The sequence below is a fragment of the Phalacrocorax aristotelis genome, chromosome 20 (assembly GCF_949628215.1).
Source record: "Phalacrocorax aristotelis chromosome 20, bGulAri2.1, whole genome shotgun sequence".
Taxonomy (NCBI): Eukaryota; Metazoa; Chordata; class Aves; order Suliformes; family Phalacrocoracidae; genus Phalacrocorax; species Phalacrocorax aristotelis.
In genome coordinates, this window is record NC_134295.1 from 6,027,309 (window position 1) to 6,048,457 (window position 21,149).

At 46.0% G+C, this 21,149-nt stretch overlaps 1 protein-coding gene across 1 annotated transcript; it reads right to left on the minus strand.

The window, feature by feature from the left end:
• Nucleotides 1-1,088: 1,088 nt before the first annotated feature.
• On the minus strand, nucleotides 1,089-19,256 carry KHDRBS1 (KH RNA binding domain containing, signal transduction associated 1). The gene is made up of 9 exons (XM_075115085.1): nucleotides 18,780-19,256; nucleotides 11,721-11,848; nucleotides 11,036-11,152; nucleotides 9,423-9,569; nucleotides 7,284-7,420; nucleotides 6,189-6,402; nucleotides 5,154-5,221; nucleotides 4,780-4,838; nucleotides 1,089-2,401 (listed from the first exon to the last, which is right to left on the minus strand). The coding sequence occupies exons 1-9, from the start codon at nucleotides 19,102-19,104 to the stop codon at nucleotides 2,304-2,306; spliced, it is 1,293 nt and encodes a 430-aa protein (XP_074971186.1). The 5' UTR covers nucleotides 19,105-19,256; the 3' UTR covers nucleotides 1,089-2,303.
• Between the last annotated feature and the right edge of the window lie 1,893 nt (nucleotides 19,257-21,149).

A 21,149-nucleotide genomic window follows, 5' to 3' on the forward strand; every position in this document is an offset into this window, starting at 1 on the left:
AAAATTAACATTTGAAGAATTGTTTCAATAAAGTTTATGCAAGTTGCCGTCACAGTTTATGTAAAAGAGAAATGTGCTATTAAAATCAGACATTTAGGTTACCTTTTGGGTTTTGCGATGCATGTTAGCTTTACACATCCTGATTCTCCTGCGATAATTTTCCTTTAAAAGGGGGGTATGGGGTGATCTTTTCATCAAGCAAGACATTATGCCCTGAAAGCTGACTCCAAACCATTGTTGAAAATTCAGTTATTTACACTTTAATAACAATCTACAAATACAACTTTTTGTTTTAAAGTATTCCCCTCAGTCATGCACTGCTACGAGCAGTTTGGTTCCTAATGCTCTATTTTTCACCCCCGAGCAGTTTAATTCTCTCCCCCTAGAGTGCCAGATTCATTCTGCAGATGGGAAATACAACCCCTTTTTCATATCTAGAAAGCGATTTACTTTATTAATATTATATAGATATACACATACACACCCTCTCAGAAGGCTATGAGGAGCAACTGCAGCACCCTTCTCAAACAGAGATATATTTTTAAGCAGCTTTCCGAGTAAAGGCTATCGTAAAGTAGGAAGGGCATCGTCTTAGCCAAGGGGGGTAGGGGTGTTTACGTAAAGCAGAAAGCAAGCTTCCTCCTCCTCCTGGTGGCAGCTAAGCCTTAGATTTTTCAGCATTCATTTTGTCACGCTACGTTTAAACCAGCCATTTCAGACTCAATCTGGAGTCTGCAGTCTGGAATACTCTGGGAGGCCACCTGAAATCTGAGTCATTAATTCAGCAAAGAACCATAAACACTTTGCAGCAGGCAGAAGTCAGATTTCCGCCACAGTCCAGGATCAAACTCCTTTCAACAACTTCCAGGGGGTGAAAAACACTTTTTTCTTTCTTTTCCTGTGGTTTTTTTTTTAAATTAAGCTCGTTCGATGAGCTTGATAAACTTTGTGAGAATTACAAAAAACACCATTTTTAGAATGTCTCCATGTTTTAAAAAGACAATTAGCCTTAGCATTAATTTAAATTTATTTGAAAAAAAAAAAAGCTATTTTATTGCTCAACAAAAAAAAAATGACAATTCATCACATTTACTTTGATTAAAAAAGGACTAAACTTTATTGACAAACTGCGGCAGACATTTTGACAAGTTTTAGCTACCTATTTAGGCAGACTTACACACGTAGCATTTAATCTTCAAGAACAGAGTGGGAGGACAGTGTACAAATCCAATTAGGACTTTATCCTATGTACAAAGTGAAATTTTCCTCATTTTTTCAGCTGCAGTGTCCCTTTTTATGCAAAGCTAGTGTTGAGATACACTTGAACAAGTCAACGGGATTGCTAATATTGACAATTTTGTCAGTTTTAAACTTGCACTGTAATATCTGCCCCAAGCACTATAAAAATGAGAAGACTGTAATTTTACAGAGTTCAAACCTACTCACTTAATACTTTGTTTTCTAATATCAAACACTGGGCCTTTAGAGCCATGCTTTAATTTGTTTTCTCTTAAAAGTTCTTCATATAGAACCAAACTAAGAACCCCTTTACACTGGAAAATCTGCTTCCCAAGCATCTCTCAACACTGCATGTTCGGGGCTAGATTTCAAAACCCACATAAGAAAAGACAATTTTACAAACCTAATTTTTTTGTTTGTTTTTTTTTTTTTTTTCTTTTAAGTCAATTACCTTTAAAAAATGCTATTTAATTTGTTTGAGGATCCTTCGTATTAAAATTTAAGCTTAAGATTCACCAACAATCTGCTTTTAAGGAAAGTTTGACATCTGAGGTTACTTTTAAACGGTGGCAGCTACTACCGTTACATTATGATTTTAATTCTTAAAAACAGCCCTGAATTTTGAAATGTAGCCTACTTTGGGATTCTGCAACTACAATTTTTATGGGTTCCTTAAAACCAAACTTAAAAGGTTAACAAAACCTTAACTTCAGAACTGCTAAGCAAAGCATGTCACTTTTGAAACTAACATTTTTAACTCAACTTCTTTTTTTATTAAAAAAGGTACAGTTGTGTTTATCTAAACAACAAAGAAAGAAAAGCCATCTACACACTTAAAAAAAAATTAAAGTCGGTCCTCTAGAACTATTTAACTCATTTTTAAAAATACTACGTACAGAAGCCAGAATGCAGGGTGAGGATGGAGTGGGAGAAAAAGGGCCACGAAGAAAAACAGTTAGACAATTACTTGTCTGGTGTGGGTAAAGCAACGGGAATCCCGGGAGATACAAGAATCAGTAACAACTGTTTGCTCATAACTGATATTTTTCCCTCATGTTTGTTTTTTAATAACGTCCGTATGGGTGCTCTCTGTAGGCCCCCTTCACTGGCCTGGCCGGCGGGGCCTTCAGGGAGGGCCTGGTTCCATTCCAGTCATCTTGCCCTGCGGAAAAGAGAGGGATATGTCAGGAATGGTGGAGTGCTGCGAGCCAAGGGGCACGGAGGGAGCGGCGGTGCCGGCTGGCCGGGCTCCCCTCGGATCGATGTGGAGGCGCGGGGCATCTTCACAGCTGTTTCACCCCAAAACCGGCCCGCAAAATGCCCCGCGGTCCACCAAAACCTCTCACTTGCAGTGCCTCTTCCGACATTATGGGGAAAAAGCCACTTGCATAGGATCCCTGGGAAGCCTGCAGCTCTGGCAGCCTGGCTAAGCGCTGACTTGGACAAACCCGGCGCCTTTTAGGAGTAATTAATTTCAGCAGAGCCGAAGCCAATTCACGGGGCAGCTCTGGCGGCCAGCCACGGCGAAGGTCGCAGCAGTCGCGGCCCCTCGGGCTGGTGGCCAGCAGCATCGATAACCCCGGGGCTCTGGCTGGGGGGACTGCTACAGGTAGTGCTTCTTTCCTCCCTAGACACCAGACAAGGCACCTCCTGGATAACTGTGCCAAAATAATTAAGTCCCTACATTGCTCTAGGATGGCAGCACATCCCACTGACCTCCCAGACACCAGCCTGGCTGCGACTTGCTGTTCCTTCCGCTCCACCACTACAGGAAAATTTACATCCGTAGCTTGCGCAGCACCTCCTCACCTCTTCGGAGCAGGCATCGCTTGCTAGTGCTGTACCAGCATGGACTGCTGACAGGACAAAGCACTCGATGGGACAGCCCAAACCCTTCTGCTACACACAGCCACCACTAAAGCAAATGAAGTTTGCTTTCCCATTGTCCCCGAGCTAGCTCAAGCCCCAAATACCGAAGCTCAGCTTTCATTATGGCTTGTGCTTGCAACATTCATACCTGCATGCCTACCATTCTCTCCAGGGTCACCAGTTTATGAAAGCAAGCGTCCAAAGCCCAGAAGACAGCCAAGCCTGTTCCTACCACCATGGAGCACGTTCCCATTTTCTCAAAACTGTCTCCAGCCTGGCTCAACAATTTATTTCTCTAATTCTGTTTTCATGAAAGCAGAGACCAAAGGAAATTACTGTGGATAAACAGATTAGCTGTGGCAACTTCACGCCAAGTATACAATGAGCATTTTGGCCTTCATATCCCAGACACCACCACCGCTCTCCTACCAAGCAGGAGGCACAGAAGCCTCTTTGTGCTGTGTAACTAACACAGGCAACAAACCAAGCCACTGAAGGCAGGAAAGACAGCCAAACTTACCGACAGCAGCTGTCTATTCAAATGCATCTTAGACTGGAAAAGCATCCCTAGTTAGGCACCTGAATTTGAACTTCTCACAGGTTAAGCCCAGGGCAGGGAACACCCTGAGGCCGGCACAGGAGACAGCCACTGTGTTAACAACTCCGCTTCCCTAATACCAGCATGACACAGCATAGGGGACTCCCAGTTCCTGAGGATCCCGGAAAGGCCCTCCAGCTGGTCATTATCATCACTACCTGCATTCATTCACGCCTTCAGGCAACTGATCTCTGCTAAAGGGAGCTGTTCTCAGTGCAGCGTATTTCCATGCCATTACGCAGCTCGCTGTATAGCTTTCGTAACTGGTTTATAGTTCAGCTTGTTTACAGTGAGAGGAAAATGAATCTTAGTCATTGCCACATGCAGATGCCATTCATAAGGTCGGACGTTTGAACTAGCATTAAAGAACAACGCAGTCACCCAATCCTTTGTTGCTGGCACCTCAGATATAAGGCCTATTGTTTTCAACAGTTGACGATTTACACAGTTGTGGTTAAACTGGTCTCCCACACCCCTCGGTCTAGCCTAAGTTGATAGCTTTATGTAATTCAAATTAGCGAAACTTCATAGACTACTTGCAAATCATATTGACCAAAATTGTTCCACCTAGTCAAAGGGAGGCCTTCATTTGACATTTAAATCCATTTTTCAAGCAAATATATAGTGCAGAGTCAGTATCAGCTAGCGGGTTTTTGAGGATAAGAAAGCAGATGGAACCATGCACTCATCCAGTTCAACAAAATATAATCCGTGAAAACCAAACTGCAGCAAAAGTAGTGCTGTGGGTGGAAATCCAGAGCTCTTAAAATATTCTAAAGCTACAAGGAAATTAAAAGATATTCCCACAATTTAAAAAAATGGAATTTTAAAAGCGTCACCTTTGAGACAATCAAGCCAGATAAAAATCTGAAAACCACAGAATGCTTTCAGTTGTTCAGACCTGGACAGTCTGTAGGGCACAAATATTCTACAATAAAAACTAGTTGAGGCTCTCCTCAGTAAGTTTTGGCTCAGAGCGTGGAGTGGCACTGGAAAGTAGCTGGTCAGCCACAAGCAATTCCCAACTACGTGCAGCCCCTTCCCTGTCAAGAGAACAGTATTCCCAGACATACCATAAGCTTCATAGGTTTCCTGTGCCTCCCCGTGTCCATAATCATAGTATTCTGTATCCCTGGAAGAGTAATTACGTTGGTTACATACACTGCTGAAATCATATTCCTAAACTGACACAACTTGCACAAACACTTGAACAGCAAAGATGCCCAATATTGCTCGTGGCTGCGGCGCGTCTGATCACCGCTTTTACAGAATTGTCAAGGACACTGGGACACTCCCAAAAGTTATCTCCCAGGCACTCCTGGATTCCAGCAGAACAGGGCACTTTCCCTACAGCTCAAACTCAGAAATTAGTGTTTCCATTCCCTTAAAAGAAAAAAAAGATCATGCATAATTTTCTCTATAGCAGATAGGAGACAAGCAAACTTACCCTTGGCCCTGGCTGTAGTAGCCTTCATACCCCTCATAGCTCTGGTCTGCATATGCATCATCATAGCCCTGAAACAGATGATGACATAAACGGTGTTAATGGACAGACCAGAGGTTAATGCCTGACCAAGAGTCATGGCAAAACTGAATCCAGGCTACTGCAGCTTTCAGGAGCCTGTGAACCCTTGCCTGCCATGGGGAAGGAGCTCAATCATAAGACATAAGTAGCTAAAAATCTGCTAGCTTGTGTCAGTAGCCAAGCGTGGCGTCCTGTGCCTTGGGAGGAATGAACCGCACTAACATTTACAATGCATTTGAAAGTCATTTACATGTCCAAAACTGCAGTTTGTCTGTGGTACAAATCCATGTGCCAGGAGGGCTTTAACTGATCTAAACCACAGATTTACAGGTAGACAAAACCCAGCCTATTAACTTGTGATTGGTTTCAGTGGAAAAACTGAGAAGTTTTACTGAGAGGAGAAACAGAATTTAGAAACATCAATATTTGTGATGGTTCCGCAAAATGCTGTTGTGCATCAAAACCAGTCATCTTGTTTTCCCTGTAGAATATCAAGAGCAAAGATGCTAAGACAAGCTTGGCAGGAGGGTGGTGCTTAGTTACATGCCTTGAAACATAATTGTGTTCACTCACATATTTATTTTAAGGATTTTAGGGGCGTTAACAAACCTTTGGTGTTCCCTGCTTAAAGAATTCTCTTGCAGAAAGAGTGAGATGCAAACTACATCAATCTCTGATATTTTTTTTCTACCGTGCTCAGACAGTTATAGCAAACTTCAGTCTTGGGGACACATTTCAGTTTTATGAAAACCACCCCTTACCCTGTATTTAGGACCCTAGTGGTTCCCTCCTTTGAGGACTAAAGAGGCAGAGCAGGTCACCCAGCACCGTAGCAGCGACTGGTGGCCACTTCTCCCGTGCAATCTTACTGTTAGCTCTTATTTCAATACACTGAATATCTAATATATGATCAGCTAGCTGGAATAAAGAAAACCCCAACACTATATAGTTTCTTACATATTCCTCATAGGTTTCTGGTGCGGGAGGAGGAGGAAGCGGTATTCTCTGGATGCCGGCTGCACGTGCTCTGGGTGCAGGAGCACCCCGTACTGCTGGGGGAGGAGGTACTCCACGGGCTACAGCAGCTCCCCTGGCAATGGCACCCCGCACCGGGGCTCCTCGCACAAGGGCTCCCCGAGGAGGAGGCGGCGGAGGACCAACACCACGGCCCCTGGAAAGGAGATAAAAAGGACTGTGAACAGCTACTGCTGTACTGCTCGTGTGCTGAATACTGAGGGAAGGGCATACGCTTCTTGCGCCTACTTTAAAATTCAACAGCTTGATAAATACAGTCACATTAACTAAGCCATGAATTCTTTATCAAGAATGAAAGCACAAGAATTGTTAACATCGTTGTACTGGAGTATTTACAAAAACCTCTTCTGAGATGAGAACTCTACTGCATTAGATATTGTATAGACAAAGAAATAAATCTGATCCAGAACTTCGACCAAGTAATTTCTCAGAGTTCATTTTAAACAACCCTCTATCACTAACCTGTAATGACTGCCAGACCTCCAGAACTGTAAATATCAATGATGAGATGAGCAGGGACACTTCTGGGCTAAGCGCTCAGAAGCAAAGACCGTCCCCTGCCACGAAACAGGTAGTGAAGCAAGAACTACAGTAACAGAGCTTTATCGCCAATTTATCCCAATGCCTTGACAGCAATGACAGAATAATGCCATCCTATAACTTTCAAAGGACAGACAGTTTAAACTGAAAATGCTTACTCTGCTGAAGGCTACAGAAGCAAACATGACACATCTATCTACACATGATTTTGTAAGCCAATTTTTGAAAGGTTACTTTAGGAAGCTACTGATTTCAGGCATTGAAAATAATACAGAAGATATCCACTGCACTAGATTTCATCTCAAAACATACAAAGCATTTGATGCCAGCTTGCTAAAAGCAAGCCTGCAACACAAGGCCAAAAGGCAAGGTCAAGGCCAACAGCTGATGTGCAGGAACGAGGAGCTTAACCTCATCTGGCAGGACAGGTCTGAGCAAGATGCAGCATTTCCGGGTCTGTGCTTTTGGGAAAGATACCTTGGAACAGGTGGAGGCGGTGGTGGAGCTGCTCCCCTTCCCCGCACAGGGACTCCTCGGCCACGAGTTGGCTCTGGTACACCGTTCAGATAGGAGAGCTCCAAGAACTGCTCCTGACAGATATCATCCATCATATCCTAAAGAGGGGAAAAAGTCAGCTCCAAAGAACAGCTAACTAGCCAGTCTGCGCTCCAGGATATCACAGGCTACCGTGCTGGAATAAAAATAACCCGACAGTCCTAAATTAAAGTCTGCTGGTTAGTTTTACTGGGATTTGCTCAGCAGGCACCAGTGCACAACTGCCAGCTTTCTCCAAACTGGCCAAGAAAGGCACAGCACTTGCACGTCAAGAGCTGCAGTGAGCGCTACAGCTGGTTCCTGGGAAAAGGACCTCGCTCACAGGGGTTCTGGAGGCATCTGATGACGTTCGGCATCCCAGGGGTGTCAGCAAGATTTATTTGCAAGTGTTGGAGAGTTCAGAGGTGAAGTCAGGCAAGACACATATCTCACCTGAAGCACCTTACAGCTCCCATTCAGAGGCAAGTGGCTGGCAATGAGCCCATATAAGGTAACAACATATTGCTGCGTTTCCGACACGCTGAAGGAACAGGATAGGATGCAGCCTGACAAAGAGCAAACACCCTTTATAAATCCAGGCTGTCCTTTCAAATTCTTAGGAACGGAGTATGTTTCTGGCTCCACGCATCTTTACCACCTCAGGGGATCTAGCTTCAGAAATTCATAGAGATCTCTGGTGACCCCGCAGAAGTCATCGTACCCCACCCCTCCCCTCAACACACAGGCAGCCAGGGCCTCACACCAAGGATCTTCACAGTGCCATGGCAACACCACAAAGCAAGGAGTCTCCTACCAGATGTGTCTTCACAGCACTGCTGGCTTCCATAGTAACTTCTCTGTCAATTTTCACAAGTTTAACACATTGTTTGAAGGCAGTGATAGATAAGACACTTTAAATAGCAAGGCTGCACGCTCGCTTTAGCAAGCTGAGGTTTTGTACATCCCAGCGGCTCCCTGAAGATGACCTCTTTCCTTCAAAGACATTTCACATAGCAATCTCTCCTCCTCTCTCTGTCAGACTCTCAGAAATCACACAGTACCCACATGCTTTTCCACACTTCCCTACTACCCACCGCTCTCAGGTTCCACCTGCCTCTGGTATCTGAGGCAGAACATCTGAGCTCCCAGTCTCAGCTGTGGAGCACGGTGCCGAGGTAGATCCAGCTCTCCACTTGCCAGGTCTCTGAGCTACAGCCTGAGCTAGCCAGAAGCAGGGAGCACCGCGTGCTTCTTCCCCATTTTGTTTCTTTCGTAATTTAGCAAGCGATACCATCATTTTAATAACATGCAAAAGATTCGTTAGAGTTCTGCAGTTCTTGGAGTCAATAATCTAGCTGGCACAAAACTGACGTGAAGCCGACCATAAAGGTCTTACAAGGTTCACCAGTAAGAGATATCCACAAACATAACAAGTGTCATCTGTGTAAAAGCCTGGTTAGCAAAGAGGTTCCTTCACATCATACGCATTTAAAGCACTAGAAATATTGATTTAACAGATGTGTCCCAGAAACTAGCTACAACACCGAATACTACTACTGAGCTGCCTGCGCAGTCGGCCTCCTCATCCTCACATCACTCCTTTAGAGCAGAACAAATGTCTCTGTACTTAAAATTTCTGCTCTGACCAATGAAGTTTTTTAGCCATATTTCTATGCCACAGTTCCAAGTCAGAGGAACCGATGCAAGAAGTCTCTTCCATGCCAGGCGTGGCTGAAGTAATTCTTCCACTAAAACTGACACATGGAACAAGACAAGCCGCCCACCCCAGTCTCCACAGCTGGTACTGGGAGAGAAATGCCTAATTCAAGTGTTCTATACAATTGCCCTGTAAGTGTATGTCTTTCTAACTATCGTTAGAGGAATAATACATGCCTTTGTGCAAGATTAATAGGGTCATCTTAAGCTGACACACACACACTCTTAATACTCCAGGCTTCCTCAGCTGCACCATCCCCGTAGCATGAGCCTTAGACTATGCAAATTTTACCCAACCTTATAGCCAGAGCCAGATTCACAACCCACCTGCCTCCTTCAAAAAGAAAAGAGCATCAGTATACATACTGGAACAAGGAACTTCTTGACTTCTTCCATGGCATGAGCCATCAGAGCATATGCTTCACAAGGGGGTCCAAAAACTTCAATGAAGACATGCAAATCCATATTTAGATGAGCATATTTAGGATCTCCCCCTTTACGCAGTTCTTCCTCCTGAAACGAGGCAGATTAGAGATGCCTAAAACTAAGTAAGATGCAGAGAAACTACTTTTATCTCTTTTTCTATGCCTTAACAAGAAATGTCTGTAAAAGCATTTTGCCCATGCCTGGACACAGATCGTAACACACGAGCAGTTTTATAAAAAGCCACACGCAACCTACAACTTCGAGCTTTTTACAGCTGCCTTTCCAGGTGACTATGATATTTTTGCTAATGCACTGATGCCAGCCACCTTTTTTTCCAGAAGATTAAGCAGCGTTCTTCCTCTTCTACACCACCTTTCCTGCCTGAGGTGCTTTTTACCACCTAGTGAAGTCTAATGCCTCAAACAAGCTTGCTTTTAGATATCCGATGGCTTTAAGAAGCTACAAATAAGCTAGAAGTGAAAGCTTTTCATGCACTCTGTGATTCCCTGAAGATTACCAGGAACATACTGCTCCAACATCTTCAGTGAACCATGAGAATGTAAGGATTTTAGAGGGAACAGCTGAAAAAAGGATTATTTTTTTTTTGTCTGTGTCATGGTTTTAGCTGGGATAGAGTTAATTTTCTTCACTGTAGCTGGTATAGTCTGTGTTTTGGACTTAGTGTGAGAATAATACTGATAACACACTGATGTTTTAGTTGTTGCTGGGTAGTGCTTGTACTACTCAAGGACTTTTCCAGCCTCTCACGCTCTGCCAGGTGCACAAGAAGCCGGAAGGGGAGGTGCCAAAGCCAAGACAGTTGATCCAAACTGGCCGAAAGGATATTCCATATCATATGACATCATGCCCGGTATATTAACTGGGGGGAGCTGCCTGGGGGGAAGCAGCAATCGTGGCTCGGGCACCAGCAGGTTGGTTGGCAGGTGGTGAGCGGTTGTGTCACTTGTTGTTTGAGTTTTTTCCCCTCCTCCCGAGGTTTCACCTCTAGCTCTCATTATTTTCCTTTTCATTATATTATTATTACTATTACTGTTCTATTTTAAACTGCTCCTATCTCAACCCATGAGTTTTCTTACTTTGGCCCCTCCAATTCTCTCCCCCACCCCACAGGAGTGGGGGGAGTGAGCGAGCAGCTGCTGTTTAGTTGCTGACTGGGACTAAACCACACCGGTTTGTTTCTGGAAGGGAAACGTATTCCTTTAGCAAATGCCTTGTCACAGAGTAGCTGGAATTAATTCTTATTTTATAAACTTTGTACTTCACCTTTCATACCAACTACCTCTGCACCCAAGGACACAGCATATCAAAAGACGACTGGTCTCTAAGTCATGCTTATAAAGAACACATGCTTCTGCCCAGTCAAGATTCCTCCCAACATGCACCGAGTGGGTTAGGAAGTGTGACTTCCTAGTGCCTTTGCTTTTGTGTTTTAATGGTTTAATTTTTTATAAAATGCTTTGAGAACTGCTACTTCTCACAGCAATATGAAAGGCATGAATACGTATGTATGTTTTCAAGGGTGATGCCCTTACCTTTGCTTTATCTCGCATTGAACCCTTCCCAAGCACAGATATCTTAGCACCGGTTTCTTCTTGAAGTCTCTTGATGGTGTTGCCTTGAGGTCCCAAAATCTTTCCAACAAAGTTGAACTGTAAATGAAGAAAAAAAAAGAAAAAAAAAATTAGGTCCGGAGCTCAGCAGCCTTAAGAAAAGCTTTTCTGAACGTTATGCTGACTGACAAAAAATTTAGCCACTCCATTTTCTCTTTACCTCACCAAAAAATGCACAGGAAATATAAGTTCCAGAACATTCTTTTCATGAAAAAATGCTCCACCAGAAAAATCAAGCTAAATTAACTCATGTAAAGCATTTAATTCTAACATCTACTCTCCAGTAGTTTTACAGGCAGCAAGTCTTAAGAGTTAAATGAGTTCTTAACTGTAAAACACAAAGCTCTACACATGAAAGTGCCTGTTCTAGTAATAAAAGATCACAGCTATGCATCACCATTTAGCTTTATCCCAAGACATTCTAGAAATGTAATACATTAGAAATAAGATCCTGCAAGCTTGCATAGGAAAAATTCCGTAGCGACAGTGGAACACTGGCATAACTCCTGATGACACTTTGACAGCTACTATCGCTAAAAGTCAGCCATAAAATCCATAGAAAATAAGCAAATCACAGAGATTCAGTAAGCTATTTTCTGGCCCTCACCTTGGGGTACTGTTTGACAGGTATCAGAACTCGTTCTTTCAGTTTCATATTCTTGTGGGAAAATAAATCCAGGTAGTTCTCTTCCTCATCCTTCTTTGTTGTTTCACCCTTCTGAATTTTTTCAATTTCTAAACAAGATAAAAATAGGGCTGCTTATATTCCTCAAACAAGCATCATTTTAGAGTTGGAATTATGACAGGACATACCACTCTCATTCTCTGTGAATATATGAACACTTATAATTGTATTAATGGAACCTGGACAGGCAGGCCTCTTCCTTAGTGCTAGCCCAGCCTGCCCCTTCCTCCCTTCACATCTGGGGATTCCAGAAGGCCACAGGTGGGATAATGAGCAAAAATAAGAAAGAACAGCAGAGACTGCTGTAGACATCACTTCAACAGACAAAAGCAGCAAACTGCAAGTACAGTTGTGCGTATCACTTCTGCTGTGCCTTCCTCTACCCGTCCCAAAACTCAAGACTCCGCCGCGAACGCAGTACCCACGTGTAGACTCCTACACCTACAAAGAAACCAGCCCCAGCTACGCTACTGGATACGCTTGCTAAAATGCCGCGGCCATCAGCGAATCGGGCAAGTTTTTAATCATTCAAGCTGATGCACTATTTTAAATCTGCAGTTTAAGTAGTGGTGCCAACACATACTGACACTATGAATTTCAGTTAAGTTGAAACCATTCCTAATAAACAGGAGCCTGAATGAGCGACACACTAGACTGTGGTCTAGCTTATGAAATTCTTATAAGCTTCATTTCATTAAATGAATGCACCTTTATCACGCAAGCAATTCATAACTTGGGTTTTTAAGTTGTAAGCCTCGGGCACAGAGCCATAAAAGCGAGCGTCAGAAGTCCTTAACTTGGTTCAGGCACTGAAACTACTAATTTTTGCCTCCCAAAATAAGATTCTGATTTTTAATTGTATATTGTGAATTGCAGAGTCTTGGAAAAACACCGAGGTGGCCTGACTGAACCGAAGGGATGCTGCAGCCGGACGGGGATCTGGAACAAAGTCCAAATAACCTTCTGGAAGTAGGTCATTAAGGTAGGCCAGTCAGGAGCTGGACACAAACACCTTCTCAAATCTGGCTAGAAATTAAACTTTGGCTGAGGGATGGCAGGAGACAGTTACCTCATAAAAGACGACCCAAATGGAGAAGACTGAAGCTCACCTTCAAGGCAGGTACTTCTAGCATTGGTTCTTACAGTCATTAATGCACTTCCCCTCATACAAGAATAACACCCAGCATTTTTCAAAAGAAGGTAGCTCATGGCTGACTGGCTTTTCTTTTCCAGAGTTGTCCAGTCATGTACAATCTTTATTTAACGGCCAACAACTACACAAGTTCCCCCAAATTTGGAGCCAATCCATTACTAGCCATCCCATATTATCGATGAACGGTTATGCTCTCTTTGGTCCAATCAAAAACAAAAAAAAATTGGTCACACCATGCACAGCCATCACAAATTATTTGCAGATGCTTCTCAGGGGAGGAGCATGTCCCCTCCTTAAAAGTTAAATTGTGCCATTTTGTCAGCAAACCCGGGAACTATAAATATCGCTTTTGAGTTGAAAGTGCTCTAAATACAACTTCATGCATCTCAGGGGAAAGAGAGACACTTTCACAAGATAATACACGTAACTGGATTAAAGCTGCAAGACAAAACTGAAACTGAAGACTGCTTAGTCATTACCAGAATTTAAAGAGGGCAGCTGCAACATCTTGTGTTTCCTGCGATTTCTGTCCATGTCAGAAACTATATGCTTTAGGCTACGTGTTCACGTTTACAGTTTTGGAAGGCTGGTGTATCAGATACTTGGCGTATTATCCATCTAGTAATATTCTTGTATCATCCAGACAGAAATAGGAACAATGGGCCACCATTACCCTTCTGCCTGGGCGGGCAACCAACAGCCTCATGGGCCGAGAAGCACGACTGGCAGCTTTCAAATGGTGCACACCACGAGGAAGTCAAGCAACTGGACGTGCAACCAAAAGAAAAAACCCTTAAGAAAACACAATCAAGTGATCAATATTTTATCTTTTCAGTTACAGACACAGTAATATAAAATGGTTTTTAGTTTAGAGATCTAAATATAGAACTTGGAGATTGTGTTGCATAATTACGAAAAAAAGCCTAAATTTTGTATTTTTACTTGCAACAGCACCTTGGCTTTCTTACAAAAGTGTTACCATGACTCCTTACTTTAAAAAAAAATTACTGGAACTGGTTGCTTTGAAAATACAGTTTCTTTTTAAAGCAAAAATCAAGCTATTTTCTCAGGACACTATGCGAAAGTAAAAAACCCAGAAGTTCAAGCACTGTTAAATTCATAAAACAAGCAACAGAGCTGGCTGCCTTGGTTAGTTTTATGTAGCTTTTTAAATTTTAGCTATAAGAACAGACCAGGGAATGAAGATTTGGAAAATAAAGACTGCACTGGTGGCCTTATCCCTGGTTAGGCATAGCTTTAGACCCTGTAATACAATGCAATTACCTCTCAAATATTTTGGTTCTCCAAAAAAAAGTGACTTTCTGAGAATGCATTCTGCATATTAACAAGTGTTTTCTACACCCACATCAAAAATAAAAGCACCCTAAAACTTTCTTCATGTAAATTAAACTACCTAGAGGCATCTTCTACCTTGTCAAAACGCAATGCAATCAGATGCAAGCCTCTGCAAACCAGTGAATCACGGTTCATACCAACCACACAGCCAAATCCATTCTGCCTCCTGCAACAGCAGCAACGACATCTGGGAATCAGTCTATGAGGGCAACAAATCATTAACCATTTGCAAAAAAGAAGGAAAAAAATTGGATGCACCATCACGAAGTCTTCAAATGAAACACAAAACACATGAGAAGAAAAAAAACCCTGCCCCAGCAGAATAACTAAGTTCTGCAGCTTTTGCAATCCAGGTCAGTGCGGGTGACCTAGCAGTCCCCTTCACACCTTCAGAACAAACTCCCAAGTCTGGAAATAGGTGCGAAGGATGACTAAAAACATGCCACTTGTGACGTGTCCTACTGCTCCGGATTCCAGCGTTATCTGTATGCATTCTGGCATATTAGCTACGCAACATGAAGCAGTACTGAATGAACTGATGAGTGGTAGCAGTTTGTCAGACCACTTACTGATATGAAGGAGAAGCGTACGTATACCTTGAGGGATTAAGCATGCCTCATTTCAGTGCTGATTTTTTAAAGCCGTGTCAGAGGTGCAGCAGAAGGTTACCTTCTTGCCACGGGGAATGTCAGCAGTCTGGCGGCATGTGTGGCAGTGGTTTCCAGGACTTCATGTGGGGCAGTGATTGCATTGTCTCAGAAGAAATCCTAAGGGGTAGGTAAAGGGGATTGGTAACACCGCTGCTTCACAAGGCAGAGGCTAAGCAGCCACAGTGCTACTCCTGATCTAAGCCCAAGCTCTTCCTTAACAAAAAAAACCCATATTAAACATTGTCCTGCAGCACACTTGTGCTCTGTAGGCAGAGACACTTTCTGTTTATTCATAATACTGAGAGTATTATCTTAACAGTATGATAATACTGACACCGTGCCCCCCCAAAAAACAAACAAACAAAAAAAAACCCCAAAAGAGTTTGGGGATGGAGGCCTCTGGAAGACAGCCCTCCCTCTCTCCTATGCTACGGCTCCCCAGCTGGTTTGATTTCACAGGAAAGGAAGCAGGGACCTGTTCCTGGATGGACCCTGCCAACAATGGAAGCTGGCAAATTTTCCCTCCCGCTTTCTGCTGAAATACCCCCACACACACCCACCAGCCTGTACGCTGGGATTCATATGCAGACAGCTCTGCTTTGGAGCTTTGCTGAGAAGGGAGGGGACTGCTGCTAGCACAGGGAGAAGGGGCATGGGGCAGGAAAGAAACACTGCTCAAGCATGAGGCAGGGAGGAGAAAGCCTGGAGGTGAGCTATGAGAAACAGCACAGGTAGTAGAGGCTCCTGGGAGAGAAGTGGGAGGAGGCAGAGTCACAGCAGTGACAGGCAGGCTGGCATTGGCATCTAATAATGTTGGCATGGCTTAGGAATATATACATTTAAAAATGCGACAGTGAAACAGTATTAGCATATCACAGCCTGTGACATCTGGGCACGAGTTTAAGGCGGCAGTTACAGCTCCTTTGGGGGTAGGGCAGACACTTGGAAATGCAAAAATTTAATTATCTTCTCCATTTCGGGACAGCCTTAACTCCACGCTAAGCAAGCTTCAGGACATGGTATTGCTCTGGGTTACATAGAGTTTCTCACCACCCCGGTGACCTCGGCCCATCCCTAAATCCCACTGCATGGTTCCTTGGCAAGACACTCCAGCGAGGCCACCGCCCATCCATCTGACTTTCCCATACAGCCTTTTTTTTTCCTCCTTCCTAGGAATACACACAGATTAAATGAGCCTGGCACGAGAACCAGCATGGTCAGCAGGGGATTCTGTTGAGGAGTCCTCCAACACCTCAGGCTGCTCCCTGCTTTGCCATGCATTGCTCTAACTCCAATTGCTCGACGTTCCCTCCATTTGTGGGTCCTGCTCTAACATCCTACCCACTGCTCTGAACCCATCCGTCTCCATCCCTCCTCACCACTCTACACTTCTGGGGACGTAAAGGGCCGCATTTAACATATGGACCAATGAGATGCTAGCTATATAGAGACTTGCTAGTGGGGTGACAGAGCTCACATATCTGTTTGCAGCACAGGAAGCTCAGAGACGACCAGCTCTTTTCACATGGAGCTTCTCCATGATATAAAAATAGCTAAGATTACCACAAGAATTTGAAAAAAAAACTCCTATGCCTCGCTAACACGTGGGTGGGCATCTCTTGTCCTCCCAAAGCACACAGAGAGGACTGTGCCTTTCCAAACATCACCGTCTCCTTCTGCCCTCCCCACAGCAGATGGAGGGCATAAATCACAGTGAGAAAAAGGGGTTTTCTTGTTCCTGTGGAAGGGGATGGTCACACACACCCCGTATCACAGGAGCAAGGAAATGTGTATCATATTCCGAAGTGCAAGAAAGCCCAGTTTTCAGTTTCTATTTGGGGTGCTGTGTAACAGAACCCCAAAACCTAGCCACTTTACTGCCTTTTCATTGCACAGTAAATTGTTCAAGAATCAGTATCACATCCCTGTGTTGCCCTTCATGTTGCTCCTAAATACTGCTGATTTTCTCTAGAAATACCAAGCAGCTTTGGAACCACAGAAGTATTTTAGACTACTTTTACATATTGTTTTTAAACAAGAAGGCTTAGTTTCAATGCAGGACTACTGCAGGGTTCCCACCCAGAGGCAGGCAGGACAAGCAACATCTACTCCTGAAAAAAAGGCTGGAATAGGAATATTGCTGACATTCAATAATCGGTCATTTCTTTGTCTGGAAGTCTTTTTGCTTAAGTTATGCTGCCATACGCTTCACAATCTTTGGCCCAAACCTTAATTCCATAGTAAGCTTTAGAGCAGCTTCTCCAACGTAACACCCCCAAAGGGTGCCACAGCAGCAGAGAAATCTTGAACAATCCAGATCAGTTTGGGGTCATCTGTGCAAAGAGATTTAGTCGCCTAAAACCACCGTTTTAGTTCAGGTTCTTTCTCATGAGCTTCCTGATCAGATCATCCTGAATTTGGACTGCTAGTGAATGGTCCCAAAGGACAGCAATTTTCCAAATATCCAAAGCAAGCAGGAAGCATCTGGAGCTCTTCCAATGATCAAGTCTCACAAAGCTGCAGTCTACCATCAGCAATTTTTTAAATTAATGAAAAAATACACATAAATCCTTGTTACATCACTCAGTGAACAAAGCTTTACTAAGTGGACTGAGACGCTGTTCTTTGTGCGGGAATTAGCAAACTCCTTAGGTTTCATTTCACTGGAAGGCATTATCACAGAGCTGTCGAGCATCAGCTGGCTGAAGGGTTTTATTAATGAAAAACATTAAATTGATGGCAAATCGGATTATAAAACTAATTTATTTAGATCGAGATGTCCGCGATTGATGCTAAGTTATCCATGACGATATACCTCAGTTACTTGCACAATGGGAGACACCAATTCCTAAGAATTATTTCCTACATGAAAGGAGGAGCTAATAACATCTCTAGCACTGCACCAACTACGGCAATACTATACGCTTTAAAGACCTTAAAAAAAAAAAAAATCGTTTAAAAGCAGAATGACAAGTGCCAGAGAGCTAAGCACTCTGCTCATCTGCAGATTAAATCTGAGCATATCCTCACGCTGGGTACCTCCCAGCTCTCCGCTACACGCACGTAAAGCAGTTAAGTAGTAGCAAATATTTTAACTGGTTCCAATTTTTAAGCTAACTACGGTGTCTTGAGGCAGCTGAATCTGCTTGACAGAGGCACCGAATGCGGGTGCAGCAGCTGCAATGTGGAGATATGGAGAAATCAGAGCCGCCAGGCGATTGGACAGTGGTGATGGGGAAGGAGAAGGCTAGTCTGGGCACAGAACAAAGACTGCCATTTCCATTCCCTCTTTAGGTTCATCAGAAGCATGAAACAAGCTCTAATACAGATTACCAGAGTGGAAAAATCAAAGAGATCACAAACCATGCCTCGCAGGGACTCAAGCAGATACTACGTGGAAAACCCCAGTTTGCACCGCTCCCTTTGGGCCCCTCTCTCCCCAGGGGTGAAAAGGGCCGATATGACCGCAGACCCTATTTTAAAAAGAAAGTTCTGGGTCTGCCTTTAACCCCAGGCCCTGAATGAAACACGGGGATAAAGACAGATTAAATAATATCTGATCTTCAAAATCCCCGGGGCCGCACCTCGCCCCGACCAGGGAGCCACAACGGCTCGGCGCAACGGCCGCACCCCCGCCAGCTTCCCAGGGGGCGGCCAGGAGCTGTCCCCCGCCGCCGCACCGGCCCCCGCGGGGGGAAGTCCCTGCCCCGCTTCGCCGCACAAGGCGTTTACACGGAGCTGCCTCCGACCCTGCCCACCCCACCGATGGGGTGTGGTGGTGGGGCCCTGCCCGGGGGTCCCGCCCTGCCCAGCCCCCGGTACCTGCGGTGAGGAGCTGCATGGCGTGCGTGAAGGACGGGTCGAGGCTGTCCTTCTCGGCCATCAGCTCGGGCAGGTACTTGTTCTCGGGTTCCATCTTGACAGCGGCCCCGGGCAGCAGCGGGGTGGGGGCGGCGGCGGGGCCCTGAGCGGCCGAGGCGGCGGCGGTGGCGCTGGGCGGGAGGAGCGGCGGCGGTTGAGCCCCGCTGGAGGCCCCGCGGCCCCCCCCGCCACGGGGAGGCCGCCGAGGTGGGGGCGCCCCTTGTCGGGCACCGCCGGGGCCTGGCCCCCGGCCCAGGCGGGCGGCGGGGTCGTCACGGCGCTGCATGGCGGGGGTGGGACGGGGAACGGGCGCGGACAGCGGCGGCGGGAACGGAGCGGGGAGAGCGGGACCGAGCGGCGCTGCCACCGTCCGCCGCGGCGCCACAGGCCGGAAGTGAGCGACCGGAAGGACCGCCCCCCTGTCCTCTGTGTGTGTCCCCCGCCCCGCTGGCGGCTCCCGCGCGACCACCCCACGCGCCTCTGCGCTTGCGCCGCCACGCCGCGGCGCGCCCCGCTTTTCGCGCCCCGCCCCCCGTCCCGGGACGCGCACGTCAACGAGGCGTTCTCATGTGCATGCGCAGTGCCGGGGGAGAGGGACACGTGTGAGGGAGGGGCTACTTGGACTGCGCACGCGCAGGTCTACTGGCGTGACATTAGTCACGGGCGGCTGAGAGAATTAGTCCCCGGCGGGCTCACGGCGCCGGCGTGGGAACGGCGCCGCGCATGCGCATAGGCGGGCGGCGCCAAACCGGGGCGGCTGCGGCTCATGCGCGCTCAGCCTTCCCTCGAGGCGGCGGCCCCGGGGCGCGAAGCGCGGTGAGGGACAGGGCTGCAGTGGGACTTGGGTCAGGGTCCGGCTGGAGCCGACTGCACCGCGCCCCTCGGGGGCTGAGCTCCTGCCTGCTACCCTGCGGTACAGGGCCTGGGCAGCGCCTGTGGTGGAGCTGAGCTGTCTCCCTCCTGCCATGGCTGCCCTGTGGTATGGGGCCTGTGCTGGGGAAGCAGGCCCTCGGTCTGCTTATTTGCCCCATGCTGTGGTACGGGGCTGTGGAGAGAACAATTAACTCCTGCGTGGCAGGTGATGTTATTGTTGAAGAGGTAATAAAAAGAGTCTGATGGGCTGCAGTTATCGGAGGCTAAAAAAAACAGCAGTTAGGGGTGCCAGGGTGAAGGCAGTAGGGGGAGGCTTGTCTGCACAGTCTTGAAACCCAGCAAACCAGTGCTGAATGATTTTTCAGTCAGGATGATTGTGTATGTGAAGGCCCTTTTTCTGCAGGGGTTTCTGTTGTGGTTTGTGGAGGCAGCAGCTATTTAACTAGCATACAGGATACATTTTGGGCACCGCAGGTCCTTAAGTTAGTATCAAACATGGCCTTTTATTAATAATTTGACAGTTGTAGCCTAAGAACATGGGAAGACAAGAGCTTTTATAAGTCGTGGAATTACACTTATACTTCAGCCTGTTGAAGAAGCATGGGATTCTTATTTGATCTGTCAATACCTTGCAACAGACCTCTGTCCGCAGAAGCCCCTTCTGTGCGGAGCTAAAGCTGATGTTCACAGACAAATGCAGCCTGAACTTGTCCTGTCCCTAGTGCCTCCGGGGTGCCAATTTCAAACAGTCCCCCTGAACCTGCACAAACCTGTCGCTTGGTGATCAATGGCTCTGCAGTTCTGCTGCGCAAACTATCTTACCTGGAGATGGACCTCTAAGGGAGCTCCTGCTATTGACAGCTTTGGAGCTGCGGAGTCCCTGAGACGTGTGCCTGCCCTGCTCCTCCTCCATCAGCTCCCTCCTCATTTGCACACTGTCTCCTTTTCCTTCACCCCTGTCATGTATCTTCAATGTCATTCTTGCATATTTTCCATTGAGATTCTCTCTCCCTGCCTGCTGCCCCTGTCTCATCCTTACAGCTGCGTCACTTGTAAATGCCACGGCGCCTTCCCAGAGCTGGGATGAACTAACTCTGCTCCCGGTAACGGGCTGGCGTTGCCCCAGGGCTTCCACCTGCTGCCTCAGTCACGCTCCCTGAGCGCACACAGCTCCTGTCTTCCCGCAACCTCTGCTGCGCTCAGGGAGCTGTGGGTGGCAGCTGTCATGAGTTGTTTCATTTGGGCCCATTCCTCCAAGAACTTCAGCAAAGGGGAAAAAAAAAAAACAGAGATGCACGTGGCTCCTTTGGAGTATTTCAGTTTTTAGGGGAGAGTTGCCTGATGGGGCCCTGGACTGGAAATTAGGAAATCTGAAATAGTCACTGGGTGTTAAAATGGATGTGGTTCCCAGCGCCAGGCCAAGGAGCAATGTACTCTCCTCTGGCTGAATGCAGGCGA

Coding starts and splice junctions, on each gene's coding strand:
- KHDRBS1 (XM_075115085.1), bottom strand. CDS start 19,104: ATGCAGCGCCGTGACGACCCCGCCGCCCGCCTGGGCCGGGGGCCAGGC. Junction 11,153..11,720: donor CTGTCAAACAGTACCCCAAG/GTGAGGGCCAGA, acceptor CTTCATTTACAG/TTCAACTTTGTTGGAAAGAT. Junction 2,402..4,779: donor GGAAACCTATGAAGCTTATG/GTATGTCTGGGA, acceptor TCTTTTCCGCAG/GGCAAGATGACTGGAATGGA.